Source organism: Taudactylus pleione, unplaced genomic scaffold (genome assembly GCF_031769625.1).
Source record: "Taudactylus pleione unplaced genomic scaffold, aTauple2 ptg000446l, whole genome shotgun sequence".
NCBI classification, from domain to species: domain Eukaryota; kingdom Metazoa; phylum Chordata; class Amphibia; order Anura; family Myobatrachidae; genus Taudactylus; species Taudactylus pleione.
The window spans coordinates 2,387,074-2,401,954 of NW_028284848.1; the positions used below are offsets into that span (position 1 = coordinate 2,387,074).

The following is a 14,881-nucleotide window of genomic DNA, read 5'->3' on the forward strand; positions in this document are numbered from 1 at the left end:
ACTTTGTCATGGACTTTCCTCTGGAATTTTGTGACACTGGCAATGTTGATGGAGAAATTTTTTTTTAATAAGGGTGTAATCTGGATATACATATAAAGTCCTACGGATCCCTCTCTGGTAGTTTTTGTGAAAAGTAGCCCATACCCTACAATGAAGGGGGATGTAGTTAATTTACCGGCGGCCGGCCGTCAGAATCCCAACCAGGAACTAAAGATAGGCGTCAAAATCCTGATGCTGATCTTAAGCCTGACGATGAAATCCCAACAGCCAGCATTCTGAACGAAGGTAAGCGGGCCCTGTAAGATGTTAGCCGCTCGGGGGTGGAGGGTTAGTTTTAGGGGCCCCAGGGGAAGTTTAGAGTTAGGCACCCCCGGGGAGGGTTGGGATTAGGCTATGGGGAAGGGGGGTTAGGATTAGGCACCCCAAGGGGGAGGTTAGGGGTAGGCACCCCCCGGGAGGGTTAGGTTTTAGGGTGTGGAAAGGGGGGTCAGGGTTAGGCACCCACGGGGGGAGATTAGGGTTAGGCACCCCCGGGGGGAGGTTAGAGTTAGGCACCACTAAGGGAGAGTTAGGATTATGGGGGGGAAAGGGGTAGGGTTCGGGTACTTACCTCTCTGCCGGGACTTCATACCCATTCCAATGGAGATGGCGTTAGCTAATGGTCTAGCTCCGGAATGCAGCAAAAAAGCAGCCTCCATAGACACCTAATAGGGCTGCATTTGCAAGTGAAAACTGTGGATCCCTGTACATAAATGCTGGGAATACTTAATATGTGTGGGTACCCCCTGAAAATGGGTGTTTTGATAACTAAGAAAAATCTCTTAATTTGGAAAAAAAATTCTTTATCCTTTTTTTATCTTCTTTTTTTTAATATAATCGTAGTGGCTTAGGGGGTGATTGTGAGACGGATGCAGACGCAGTCGCTTCTTTTGCCGTAACCTTTATGCTGATGTTGATCATACTGAGACACCTACTTGCAGTGGCGCAAATCCATCTCGGTGCTAGATGCACCATCAAAACTAGCATCTTCTCTATGGAACATGCCGTCCTGTGTGAGTGGTTTTGTTTCTTTAAATGCGCCACTGTCAGCGACATGTCCACGTCTGCCTAACCACTCCCGTTACCTCCCAGAAATGCCACTAAAAGCCACACTCCCTACATCCAAATTCGTTCTGCAGCGCCATGCAGTAACCATCGGGACACATGCGCAGACTGAAAACATTGACCATTTGCAACATCGCCACTGCACCCAGTGGAGATGTTGCCCATAGAAACCAATCAGATTCTAGCTATTATCTTCTAGAAGGCGCTGGTTAAATGTTAAGTTTAATCTGAAATGGGCAACATCTCCACATCTAAAAACTCTCACTTAGTAAATATACCCCTTAGCGTTCTAAAATAATTTTCCTTACTAAAGTTATAGGATTAATGTTCCACCTGTCATGATCTGAGACCAAGCTTTATCTATAAAAACACTATAAAATGCTGGGAGCCAGAGCTCAGTGAGGGTGGCAGAGTAGTGGTGGATTTTTACTGGGGGGGGGGGGCTGGATTTTTGTCACCCGGGGCAAGACAGTAATTTGCCGCCCCCCCTTGTTATTCCCCCATAGTAATGCCCCCTGCAGCAGTGCCCCTATAGTAATTCCCCCTTCAGCAGTGCACCTATAGTAATGTCCCCGTAGTGCCCATATAGTAATGCCCCTGTAGTAGTGCCCATATAATAATTCCCCTGTAGTAGTGCCCATACAGTAATGCCCCTGTAGTAGTGCCCATATGGTAATGCCCTCATAGTAATGCCCCTGTAGTAGTGCCCATATGGTAATGCCCCTGTAGTAGAGCCCATATGGTAATGCCCCAGTAGTGCCCATATGGTAATGCCCCTATAGTAATGCCCCAGTAGTGCCGCTTACACATACAAAAAAATTAGTTACCTTAAACCTCGCTCCTACGTCCGCCGCCATCCGGTCCGCCCGGCTGCTCCTCGGAACTATGGGGAGAGCCGGAAGCTGGAGTTTAGGAGAGAACTCCAGCCTCCGGCTACCACGGCGCTGCAGGGAAGGAGCCAGGCACCTGCTGGTAATAAAATCTCAGCGGGCGTCCGGATTGGAGCCCCCTTGCGGTGCCGGGCTGGAGGACACTGGCGGTGGATGCAGCGGCGCACCCGATGCACGTGCACCTCCAGCCCCCCCTAGTTGCGGACCTGGGGAAGGGGAGGAGCTGCAATCCTGCAACCCCAAGGTAAAATCCACCTCTGATAATACTCGTAATTTATTGCAGCAATGTATCTGGTTGGCAATTTCTGTTGCAGTTGAGTTTAGGCCTCATCTCATGGCAGAGGCTGCAATGTGTGGAAAGTAGCTAATTTTCTACGGTAGCACTATAATTACCAGAATGGTGTTATATCAGGGAGCCAGTAATCCTATTCTCTGTTCTTTTCTATCTTAGACAGAGCGGCAGTCTCAGCCTCACACTTATGAACTGGGCCATGCTAAGAGCCTGAAAACGAGGATTCAGCAGGTGATTTATTTGGATGCTATAGTAGAAAAAAACATTTACAAAGAAAAGTCAAAATTATTAATATGATCAAATGTGAAATAGATTGGAAGAATGAGCAATTAAATAAGCAGCATGGTATTAACTAGGCAGCAGGGTATTTTGTACATTCAAAAGCATCGTATATGCTGCGCAATGGAGAGAGTTCTGTCATACACGTCCAGAATATCGACATTTAACATGTCGACTCCAAAATGTCAGTATATTTTTTTGGTTAAGTTAGCCTAAACCTAAACCCTAAACCAGAGGTTCCCAAACTTTTTTGAATCACGGCACCCTAGAGTAACAGCATTGTTTTCACGGCACCCCTAAGCCAAACGTTTGTTATTGAGAAATTCAGAAAAAAAGTAGTAGTGAAGTAAATTGTGCTGACCTGTCATCCTTAGGTTCATTAATGTGGTTGTGGACAGGTTTAAGCTTTTGTTTGTCCACATACTTACATTACATTGACCATAAATAATTAGATTTAGTGCTGGACCACCAACCTGAGGCAACCCTGCAAGTGTCCCGAGGCACCCCAGGGTGCCACGGAGCAAAGTTTGGGAACCAATGCCCTAAACCCTATCCCTGAACTTAACCCCAATAATCAGTAAAATACCATATGTTCACATTTTAGTGTTGATATGTTGTCATTCTGAACGTGTCAACATTTTAACCATGTCAACCTAATGACAGTGTTGACATTCTGCCTGTCATCATTCAGAACCTGACGATATTGTGACTGTCAACCTTGTGAATGTTGAGAAGTCGACCGGATACCCTTTTGTATGCCCAATATAAAAAAGATATAAATGCAATGGACGATGTGAATCACTAGCCACCACTGTCACAGACCACTTGTGATATTCCAGTAGAGAGGAAATAGATAAAAAACAAATATTAAAAACAGAAAAAGAAAAAAAACGTATAGTCTCTCCCTGTGTTATGCTCTTGCGGAGTGTGGGCCTGATTCAGAGCCGGACGCTCTGACAGAGTGCTCGCTGTGAATCAGGGCTGGCCTTCTGTTTTTTTAGAGCGGCCCCCTGGCCGCTCGCATAGCTGTGGGTGACCACCCACACCAATAGCGAGCGGCCAGGAAGATGGTCGCGATGGTCAAGACCATCGCGACCATCGGGCTTGCGACGAGACCCTTGTGGTAGGGTCTCGTTGCCGCAAGCCCTAAAGTCCTTTCGGCTCTGTTAGAACCGAAAGCACTCCCACAGACATCACTTGTGATGTCAGTGAGGCCGGCCCCAGACGGTAGGTGTTCCCATGCGCACTGAGCCACCATCGACCAGCTTGCGAGCACATAGTGCTCGCGACCGGGTCTGAATTAGGCCCTGTATCCGTTATAACAATAGCTAGTACATGGACAAGAAACATGGTATCAAGTTGATAAATATACAGTATGTATCTATAATTCCCATAAATCCAGTAAAAACAATAATAATAATTAAATGCAGCAGTATATCTGGCTGGTAATTTCAGTTGTAGTTGCATTCAGGCCTTTCATGGTTTCAATCTTTGGAAAGCACAATATCTAATATCATCATCATCATGGTTGTCACCTTGTACCCAGGCTATTATTTCTGCCTGTCAACTCTTTATACACCAAACCCCCTTTCTATGCCTCTCTCTCTCTCTCATTTATAACCTTACCTGGTCATTTATACCCCCCACCCCCTTCCTATGCCTCTCTCTCTCATTTATAACCTTACCTGGTCATTTATACCTCCCACCCCCTTCCTATGCCTCTCTCTCTCTCTCTCATTTATAACCTTACCTGGTCATTTATACCCCCCACCCCCTTCCTATGCCTCTCTCTCTCTCATTTATAACCTTACCTGGTCATTTATACCCCCACCCCCTTCCTATGCCTCTCTCTCTCTCATTTATAACCTTACCTGGTCATTTATACCCCCCACCCCCTTCCTATGCCTCTCTCTCATTTATAACCTTACCTGGTCATTTATACCCCCCACCCCCTTCCTATGCCTCTCTCTCTCATTTATAACCTTACCTGGTCATTTATACCCCCCACCCCCTTACTATGCCTCTCTCTCGTTCTCTCTTTCTCTCTCGTCTGGGGGCCTATTCATCATCACTTAATTGTCACAAAAGCAGGTGAAAAAGCACATTTTCACCTGCAATTGTGACAATTAAGTATTCGGGCCATTCATTAAGAAGGTGAAGCAGGAGATATCACAGACATCTCCTACTTACCTTCTGTTTGCGGAATGGCCCACTGTCCCTATACACTAGTATGGGGACAGAATTCATCAAGCTCCGAAAATATTATATGACTGCGGGGGCATTCGCCATCTTCAGATGGCAAATACTCCCGCTTGGGGTTCGCAACCCACTCTTCCCTATGGGAAGTAGGTCTGGGTTGAGAGAAGGGATCCTTTCGGACCCCGATAATTAACATCATGAATAGGCCCCTTAGGTGCAGATGTACTAAGCTGTGGAAAGTGATAAATTGGAGAGTGATAAACTACCAACCAATCAGCTTCTAACTGTCATTTTTCAAACACAGCCTGTAACATGACAGTTAGGAGCTGAGTGGCTGGTAGTTTATCACTTTCCAATATATCTCTTTCCAGAGCTTAGAACATCTCCCCCTTATAACCTTACCTGGTCATTAATACCCGCAACCCACCCCTATGCCTCTTTCTCCCATTCTCTCTTTCTATGTCACTCTTTCATTTATAACCTTAGCTAGTCATTAATAGCCCCCCCCCCCCCCCCAAAAAAAAAAACCCTCTCTCTCTCTCACCTGGCCATTAATACCCCTCTCCAAACCCACTCAACATTCCTCTCTTATTTATAACCTTTCCTGACCATTAATAACCCCCCCATGCCCCCTCTCTCTCATCTCATGGCAGAGGCTGCAATCTGGGGAAAGTAGCTCATTTTTTACTGTATAATTATCAGAATGGCGTTATGTCAGGAAGCCGGTAATCCTATTCTCTGTTCTTTTGTATCTTAGACAGAGCCGCAGTCTCAGCCTCACACTTATGAATTGGGCTATGCTAAGAGCCTGAAAATGAGGATGCGCCAGGTGATTTATTTTGCAGCCCATAGTAGAAAGAAAATGTACCAAATTACAGAAACGTACACATTTTTAATATGATCAGAAATTACATAGATGGGGGAATGAGTAATAAACTAAACAGCAGAGTGTTTTGTACCTTCCAAAGTCCTTTATTAAACAACGAGAGAAAAATATATGCTGTACACTGGAGAGATTTCAGTTATTACTTCCCTTGAGATCAGTTCTTTATACCCCAATTATAAAAGGTAATATATGTCATCATTACATACACTGGCAGATAACAACGGCACCACACAGCACAAAGCTATTCCAATATTTGCCCCATTCATAGGCACAGACTGTCTCTCAGTGCAATATATGGTTGCATGAACTTTCATCTGGAATTTTTTGACACTGACAGTGTTAATGGAGAAAGAATAAAGTATGTAATAAAGACAGTGGACCTCATTCAGAGTCGGTCGAAGCGGCCGCACGGTCGTACGCCACCGATGTTCGCTATACTGAGCATGCGTAATGTTTGCAATGCGCGTGCGCAAACTAGCCGCTACGATCAGAAATTTCTCTCTCCTTGAACACAGCCAGGTCGGTAGTTTGAGTGACAGATGGAGGCGTTTGTGGGTGGTAACAGGGGAAGGTGCTTGAAAACGGGGGAGTGGAGATCCGGACGCATGCGTGCCTAATTATGCGAACGACGTTTTATGGGAGTGCATACGGTTTATGGGAGTGCATAATTAACAAAGTAGCGTCATGGCACATGTGACATGGGAGGTTTTTACACTGACATGATCGTAGAGCTTAAGAGAGGGTATGGTCAACCTTAAGCTCTACGACCAGTTCCGATGGTCTCGATTAATCCTTATATGGCCGGAGATGACGTGCAATGCGTACGAGAAGGGGGCGTATATTTTTGAATTCCAGCCGCTTCCTCCCCTTGGTCGGCCAGCTACCGATCCGAACTTAGGGACGCAACTTGCGAGGGAATCATTTGCATATCCGGCCCCTTTTCCCGTACGACCGTGCGGCCGCTTTGACCGACTCTGAATGAGGTCCAGAATGTAATCTGGATACACTGTACATATATAGTCTGTACATATCAGTTTAGGATGTAAAGCCCTGTCTCATGCATACTTGCCTACTTTAGAAAAAGCATTTCAGGGAGATTGTGAAAGCACCACCTATGAGCGTGCGGTAAAGTGGACGTGTACTGCTACATCTGAGAGGCATGTCATCATAATGACTTACATCCAAATGTAAATGAGCCCCAAATCAGTCAGTAAGAACTACTTGTTGTTGGAAACACACAAATACTTTTCAGAAAATGCCTGTAACCATAAGGATCACTTTGCCTTATAACCAATGCAGGGAAATGATACTAATGATTCCATTTGAAAGTATATCTCTCTGTTTTTTTATATATAACAACAACTTCATAATGGGGGAATAGTACAATCATGGAGTCAGGGAGATTGCTACTATTTCAGTGAGTGTCCCTGACAATCAGGGAGAGTTGGCAAGTATGGTCTTATGTATGCACAATAAAAACTAAAGTGTAACTGCAATGGACATTGTGAATCACTAACCATCGCTGTCACATTCCACTCGATACGCCATTATCCAGGACTTAAGGTGGGTATACATAGGTGACCTCCCGATGGTGCAGTTGAATGGCATATTGGGCAGTCGGAATACACAGCAGGATCTGGGGTTGTTCTGTTGGGCAGCGGGGGTGCGCATAGTGTGTACACACTAGACAATGTACCTGAAATGTCGTCTTGATCCACAGGATTGGATGATATATCGTCTAGTGTGTACCCGGGAATAGATAAAGAAAATTAGAAAACAGCAAATAAACAAATGTTAATAATTAGAATTAATTGCAGCAATGTATCTGATTGGCAATTGCAGTTGCAGTTGAGTTTTGGCAGAGGCTGCAATCTGGGGAAAGTAGCTAATTTTCTACCATAGTACTATAATTACCAGAATGGTGTTATGTCAGGGAGCCAGTAATCCTATTCTCTGTTCTTTTGTATCCTAGATAGAGGAACAATCTCAGCCTCACACTTATGAATTGGGCCATGCTAAGAACTTAAAAACGATGCAGCAGGTGATTTATTTGGATAGAAAAAATTTGTACCAAGTTTAAAGAAAAGTCAGAATTATTAATATGATCAAAAGTGACATACAGTAGATGAGCAATTAAATAAGCAGCAGGGTATTTTGTATGTTCTAAAGACCTTTCCTAAACAATAGAGAGCATCGTATATGCCGGCACTGGAGAGATTTCTGTCATACACCCCCAAACATCAGTTCTTTATACCCCAATTTGTAAAGGTACAATATGTGATCATTACATGCACTGGCAGATAACAGCGGCACCACACATCATAAGTCTATTCCAATATTTGTCCTATTCAAAGGCACAGCCTGTTGCAAAATAAAACTTGTATAATTGTATACTGGGCCTAATTCATTACTGCGTTTAGGCACGCGGACGGCCAATTGTTGCGTTCTGCGCATGCATCTCGGTGTGTGTGCGTGAAGGCACGCAGAGATCACGCAGACTCATCGCAGAGTGATTGACAGGAAGTGAGTGTTTGGGGGCGGTGATGGGGTGGTCGGCGAAATGCAGGCGTGTCCATGCGTTTGAACGCCATTACAGGGTGTGTATGGGGAAGTGGGTGTCTTTATGTTGTGCTGCGACGGCATAGCGATTGCAGGCATTAGCATATTTTTGCAGTTGCTATTCGTAATGAAACAGGCCCACTATACGTAATAATTATTATGTCTTGTAACGCATGGATTTTCCTCTGGAATTTTGTCACACTGAAAGTGTTGTTGGAAAAAGGATAAAAAAAGGATAAAATATGTCAGTATAAATGTATAATACTGACTTTTGTATGCTCAGTAAAAAAAATATATAAATGCAATGGACATTGTGAATCACTAACCACCACTGTCACATTCTACTCCTAATATTCCAATAGCGAGAGGAAAAACTATGGTCTCTAGGATGTCAAAATTTAGACATCAAAATGTGGACATGGTCAAAAGGTTGACATGGAACTAAGGTTGACAGAGTCAAAAGGTCGACAGTTCGTCGACAAAATGTTGACATTGAAAAAATAAATGCCAGCCGTTAAAATGTCGACAACCAAAATGTAGACTGGTAAAATGTCGACAGTCATAATAATATAGACATTCCTAAATTATGAATGACTATATGACCATAAATAGTTATGCGTGCCTCCCCCCCCAAAAAAACAAAAACAAAAACAACTTATTCAGCCTCTGACCTCTCATCCCAGTCTGGTATTGGAAAACAGAGGAAAAATCGGAGTGGGGTTCCGCCTATTTTCCAATAACCAGCACTGGGTTAACCCATCCGGGGGGTAACACTATAGCAGGTGGACACACATAGAGTTTACCAGCCCCAAACTGTCAGCCTATGTAGTCCCACTTGTAGTCCGCCTGTAAAGAAAATATTAAAATAAAGACTTTAGTACTGTAATAATGCTTTAGTACTTTAATGATTCCCCACACACAGGCCTTGTTTTTTGCCAAATTTATACTCACCAGCAGCAAATGGCAATGGCAGACACTTTACACAAACACAACAGTCTCTTTCCTGGTAATCCCTAGCACTAAGCTAACACAGTCCAACTGTCATTTGCCCTGCCGAAAAGGAACCAGCACCTTCTTAAATTTTAAGCTATGCCCCATCTCTATCCTGATTAGCTGGCATCAAGCCCATGTTTTCCTTTTCCTTAGGCTACCAGTTCCCTGCTTCCCTAAATAAAACCGATTAGCCCAGGTGCTCTAGCTTGTATGACTGCAGCTTCACCCTGAAGCATACCAGCAACAGTTAAGACGCTGGGGCCGGGGCCTCGGTGAAGTCCAACATGTTGGATTTCCCTGATTTGCTGATCATGATCAAAATGTGATTGTGATCAGCAAATTGGGAACATGTAGAATTTCATTGATGGATCGGTGATCATCGATGGCAACCGATCGGCATTTCCAACCACCGAATCAGTGGTTCTGGTCGAATCGGTGAAACTGCCGCCTGATGTATGGGGCCCTTTAGGCCTACTCTTTAAGCTCGAATTAAACAATTTCTCAAGCACTGCAAATCGGGAATGCTACTACTCCACCCTCCTGCAACTTCACCTGGTAATTCTACCCATCATTGCATAACATTATGTGTTATTACTATTTTTTGCAATTATTCCTAACTCCTTTTTTATTGTGTATCCTTTGTTATTAATCTGTTGTTAACATGTACCTCTTCCTGCAATATACTGATGGTTTTCCATAACTAGTGTAGTGCGACCAGTCCCATGGCACAGGGGGCGCTGTCTGGGCCTGTCAATTTTCCTGTTTATTATCATTCTCACTGCTTTTATCCCCAGCATCTCCTGGCCTCCCCGATCTCTTCCCTAGCCCTTCCCCCTTCCCCATGAGGCTATGGCCCTATTTCAGGTGCCCTCATATGCCCCAATTTAAAAAATAGGGGGGCGCCAATGCTATCTCTGGCACGGGGCACAAAAAAGTCTTGTTACGGATCTGTATCTATCCATACCACCACATCATGGTCACTTCCCTGAGATGATATCTATATATTTTTTTCCTATAATACCCCAACTGTATGTTATACTTCTACTAATTGCTCATCCTGCCAACTGTGACTTGTATAGTGCACCCAAGATGGCTGCCTCAGATGGTACATTCATGGGCAGTATGAACAACCTGTGGAACTATTGATGCAGTGGGTATCCATGTTTAATTTTCATTTACCTGTATATGTCTTACTTCCATGTATTCCTTATCTCACACATTGTAACCTAAGTAGTGCACCCAAGATGGCTATCTCACCTGGTACTCTTGTTGGGTGGGTGAACAATGCATGGCTCTGATGATTTTGTAAGGATCCTGCATCTCACGTCAGTATTCTGTAGCTTCTCCATTATGGGTCATCTCTTCCAGGCATTGCCTATTCTGCCCAGTGTAACCTATGTAGTGCACCCAAGATGGCTGCCTCACCAGGCTTGCCTGGTACTTTTATGGGTACAGTAGGAAAAATAATCTTTTGAATTTATGATCAAAAATGACTGCATTATGTGCATTATTTTCTGTATTTCCTGCAAATTTGTACATCTGTATTATATTCATGATTTCTGTAAAGCACCTTGAGTCCTTTTGGAGGTAAGCGCTATATAAATAAAATAATTGTTTAGATTTCCTTACAAAGGCATATGGTAAGTTATTCACTTTGCCACACTATGCATTTACTATATTAATGTACCTATCTGTTTCGGATGTAAATGCAAAGATTATGATAAAGCCCTCTCTTATATATGTTTATTTATGAAAAAGAAATATAAAAGCAATGGGCATTGTGATACCTTTGTCTGTCACAACTTTGTAGCAAAAAAAGTTAATTGTCCCAGTTAAAGTCTCCTATAGTAGCAGTAGTGTGAACAGACTGTGAACCTTCACTACTTCTATGCATGTGATGTGACAAATTTAAAGGACTAACATTACCTATGAAAACTGGTTTTAATTATGGCATGGCCTCTTTTGTCCTGCAACAATCCTCTCCAGCTGCTTTATAGTAGGACAGTGGCACATGATATGAAGCACCCTTTAAAATAGAAAAAGCAAATAGTTGTGTCATTAGCTTTTCTTCCTGTGGAAGCAGCTTGTAAAACTGCATTCTAATTTGCTTTCACATTGCTGTCTGGGTATTGTGTGGCTGAAAATCCTTCATTCTAATAGGAACCATTGAGTTGGGAAGGCGAGAGCACAGACTCCTATGTACAGACACAAGAGGAGACACAAGGGGGTGAACACTGGGTAAGTGAGTTAATTTTTTAATGGATGTATGTACTTTCCGAGTGGAAACATTGAAGGACAACTACAGTGCCACATATGTTCTTCATATTTTTGTCTGGTAAAACCGGGGTCATGTGGAAGCACCAAGTTATATGTAAAGATTGGTAGTGTATATATCAAACAATGAAAAGAATATAGAACACCAGCGCTATACACTAAAATATATACACATAAATATCACTGATGGACGGTTTAAAGATAAAAAATAGATATTTATGGGATTAATAAAATCTGTGATCTATTCTAAGGAATAGTTCATAAAGTGCTCGTGGCTACATAAATGATGATATAGCTTAATATACCATATACAACAATATGATTGTCCACTTAAATCAGCTTCTGTTATGAGTTTACGTGGGTATTAGGACGGTCTCTCTCGTATCCAAAGTATATTGTTTTTAGCAGCAGAACTTTACCAATAGATGGTTTGGTTGTCTCTAGGGAAGTCCTCTGGCATCCAGCACATAAGGGTAGTGTGTTGAAACACAAGTTATAAGGTGTCTTCCAAGGCTGCAGACAGTTCTAAAGTCGAGATATCTGAGTCCAATATAAATCCAACATGCCACTGGAGACTGGATAAGGGATCAAGTCTCAACGCGTTTCCCTGAGCAATGGCCACTCAGCTTCATCAGGAGTATGTGTTGTGGGTCAGAAGGAGTCCTTAATATACCCACTAGATGATTAGAAAATGCAGAGCACTTGTGGTTAATAAGAGTTATTTGCATGTCTATAAACAGTCCATCAATGTAAATCTCATTATAATATGGTAAGGCTGCAACCTTACTAAATCTATTGCATCAAAAAAGTATACCAATAAAAATATCTAGTTAATTAAATATGTACTCAGTGGCGCTTCTTGGGGCAGGCAAGCAGGGCTATTGCCCGGGTTGCTGCATCCTAAGGGCGCATCCACAGTGTCCCCGCCGGCACCATCTAAACATACGGAACCCTCCCACCTTTTGATGCAGCACCTCTGTGGCATTCTGGGAGCCCCAGAAGATAGGCACAGCCACCAACATCACTGAGCGCAGAGGACAAAGGACTGCCGAGAGAAGCGCGGGCAGGAGTAATTGAATAAAGCCCAGCTGGAGAGCGTTGCCAAAGTGGTGAGCGGGGAGCTGTGGGGGTTGCGGCCATCCCGGGGGAGCTCTGTATGGGACAGACAGCTGGCGGTGTGAGCTGGGCATGGGGTGCAGGTGCCCACACTGACCTGGGTTAGGGGGTGCTGCTCGCTGCGTTTGAGTGTAGACGTGGGCTGCCCATGAGGTCCTCTGTTCCCTGATCTCCCCTTAGAGACTTCAGGATCACCCGGCTGTTATAGAACCTGATCTCCCTGTGGATGTGCTCCCTGCTTTATCCTCATTGTACTATGATGATGACATGATGGCTGGGTGCTGCAGACCTTGCATTTGGCAGGGCATAAGATGTGCCCCCTGCTGTAAGTTTCACAGGCATATTATAGTGTTACTTATGTGCAGTCATCCTGAGACCCTTATTACAATGGAAAGGGACAGTGTGCAAATGCTAGAAGTGATCATTTATAGCCCATATCCCCATGCTCCTTTCTGTCTTGTCACTGTTTTGCATATAAACGTTTTTTGCTGTATATTATAGTGTGGCATAATGTATTATAAAGGGCATTACTGCATGTGGCATAATGTATTATAAAGGGCATTACATGTTTGAGGCATAATGTGTTATAAAGGGCTTTACTGCGTGTGGCATAATAAATTATAAAGGGCATTACTGCATGTGGCAAATGTATTATAAAGGACATTACATGTGTGTGGCATAATGTATTATAAAGGGCATTTCATGTGTGTGGCATAATGTATTATAAAGGGCATTACATGTGTGTGGCATACTGTGTTGGAAAGGGCATTACTGTGTGTGGCATAATGTATTATAAAGGGTGATGAATTGGAGGTGTTCCACATGGCCACGCCCCCTCCCCAATCAACAATGACCCCTTTTCGGGAGCGCACGCCTACAGGGCGCACAGAGAAGCCATCTGTAATTACTCTTGTTTTGGGGGGAGGGTCACAACTGGGAACTTCCAACCTGAGCTCCACAATGTCTAGAACCGGCCCTATATGTAGTTACATAATATTTAAAGTATTGTTCTCTATCACCGGCACTCCGGTCACATGATCTCTACTAATCATGTGACCGGGAGCCGTCTATCAAGAGCATGTAAACAGTGACGCGTCATATTGACCTGTGTCCACTGTCCATGAGGTCCGATCACGTGTCTCTGTATAGTCACGTGATGCGGAGTTCCAACTATGTAAGTGGGGATGACCAATCAAATAGGGAAAAACCTCTCTAGTGGGCATCCGTATTACATAGGTAAGAGCAAAATAAATAGATAAAGTGGAATCCCACTGGCATGAATATCTGGATGTCTTATTGGGGGATATGGCATCAGTAGTGGATATAGTCTATTTATTAAGCAATAGATAAATCAATAACAGTCCTAGCACATATAAATAAATAATAATTCAATACAAGGCCATTCAATGTAAATCTCAAAAAGAGCTCTTGAATTAATAACGAATTTAATAAGATTATAAACATATGTAAAATTTATTATACAGTATATATAGACAGAATAATAACTAAAATAATAAATAAGCATAATAAAATAAATATAGTAAAATAAGAAATTGTAAATTCATATAATCCAAACACATATTCCCATTATCCAAGGGCTATATATACATACAAACTGTATATACAGATATCAATTAATATTATTTGCAGATATTAATTAATTACAGAATTGAGCTCCATTGATTCATTTAAACCATCAGGGTGTAGTGAGTTGAAATTCAACATCCAATATACTTCTTGGCCCCATAGCTTTTTGAATCTATTGCCACCTCTAGAGGTTGAGGTGATAATTTGTAATCCTATTATTTTAAGGCAGACTGGCTTGCAAAAACAATTTGCCATGCTCTCCCTGGCACTACAACACTGTAGCTACTACCTGGCCGCTAGTCAGCATCAGGGTAATGAGCAACAGGTGTGTGAGTGTTTTAAACCCTTCCTGTGCTGCTAAGTGATGAGTTGCAGCTGCTCCTGTGCAACTGTGAAAATATGGAGTTCCACACCTCCCTTGCTGCAAACTGGACAGGGTTCACTCTAGACTCTCTTGTGGGGAGCTGATCCCACCAGAATGTTGGCAATACTCTCACTACACATCCCCCCTTTCGCTTTCCAAGCTTGGGGAAGCGCACATATTCCTTGGTGATGACCGACACCCTTCATTCTTTTTGCGGACGCTGTGTTGTACTTTTCCTTGCCACTCCATGAACAACGTATCTCTCAAAGAGCCAGTGCAACATCTGAGTAGTCTAGCGAGAGTACAGGGTCCGGACTTTCTTCTTGCCAGGGTTTGAG

General features: G+C 43.2%; 2 protein-coding genes across 2 annotated transcripts in view; both read left to right on the plus strand.

Annotated features, from left to right (window-relative positions):
- Positions 1 to 11,606, plus strand: part of CCDC7 (coiled-coil domain containing 7) — a 227,250-nt gene extending 215,644 nt beyond the window's left edge. The window contains exons 38-42 of the mRNA XM_088447948.1: positions 2,446 to 2,517; positions 5,522 to 5,593; positions 7,623 to 7,691; positions 10,098 to 10,177; positions 11,543 to 11,606. Of these exons, the coding sequence (XP_088304074.1) occupies positions 2,446 to 2,517; positions 5,522 to 5,593; positions 7,623 to 7,691; positions 10,098 to 10,177; positions 11,543 to 11,606 (357 nt within the window). The remainder of the gene's footprint in view (positions 1 to 2,445; positions 2,518 to 5,521; positions 5,594 to 7,622; positions 7,692 to 10,097; positions 10,178 to 11,542) is intronic.
- Positions 11,607 to 13,748: 2,142 nt separating this feature from the next.
- The window catches only part of LOC148505640 (uncharacterized), a 36,849-nt gene continuing 35,716 nt past the window's right edge, over positions 13,749 to 14,881 (plus strand). Inside the window, exon 1 of the mRNA XM_088447949.1 lies at positions 13,749 to 13,766. Coding sequence (XP_088304075.1) covers positions 13,749 to 13,766 — 18 coding nt within the window. The remainder of the gene's footprint in view (positions 13,767 to 14,881) is intronic.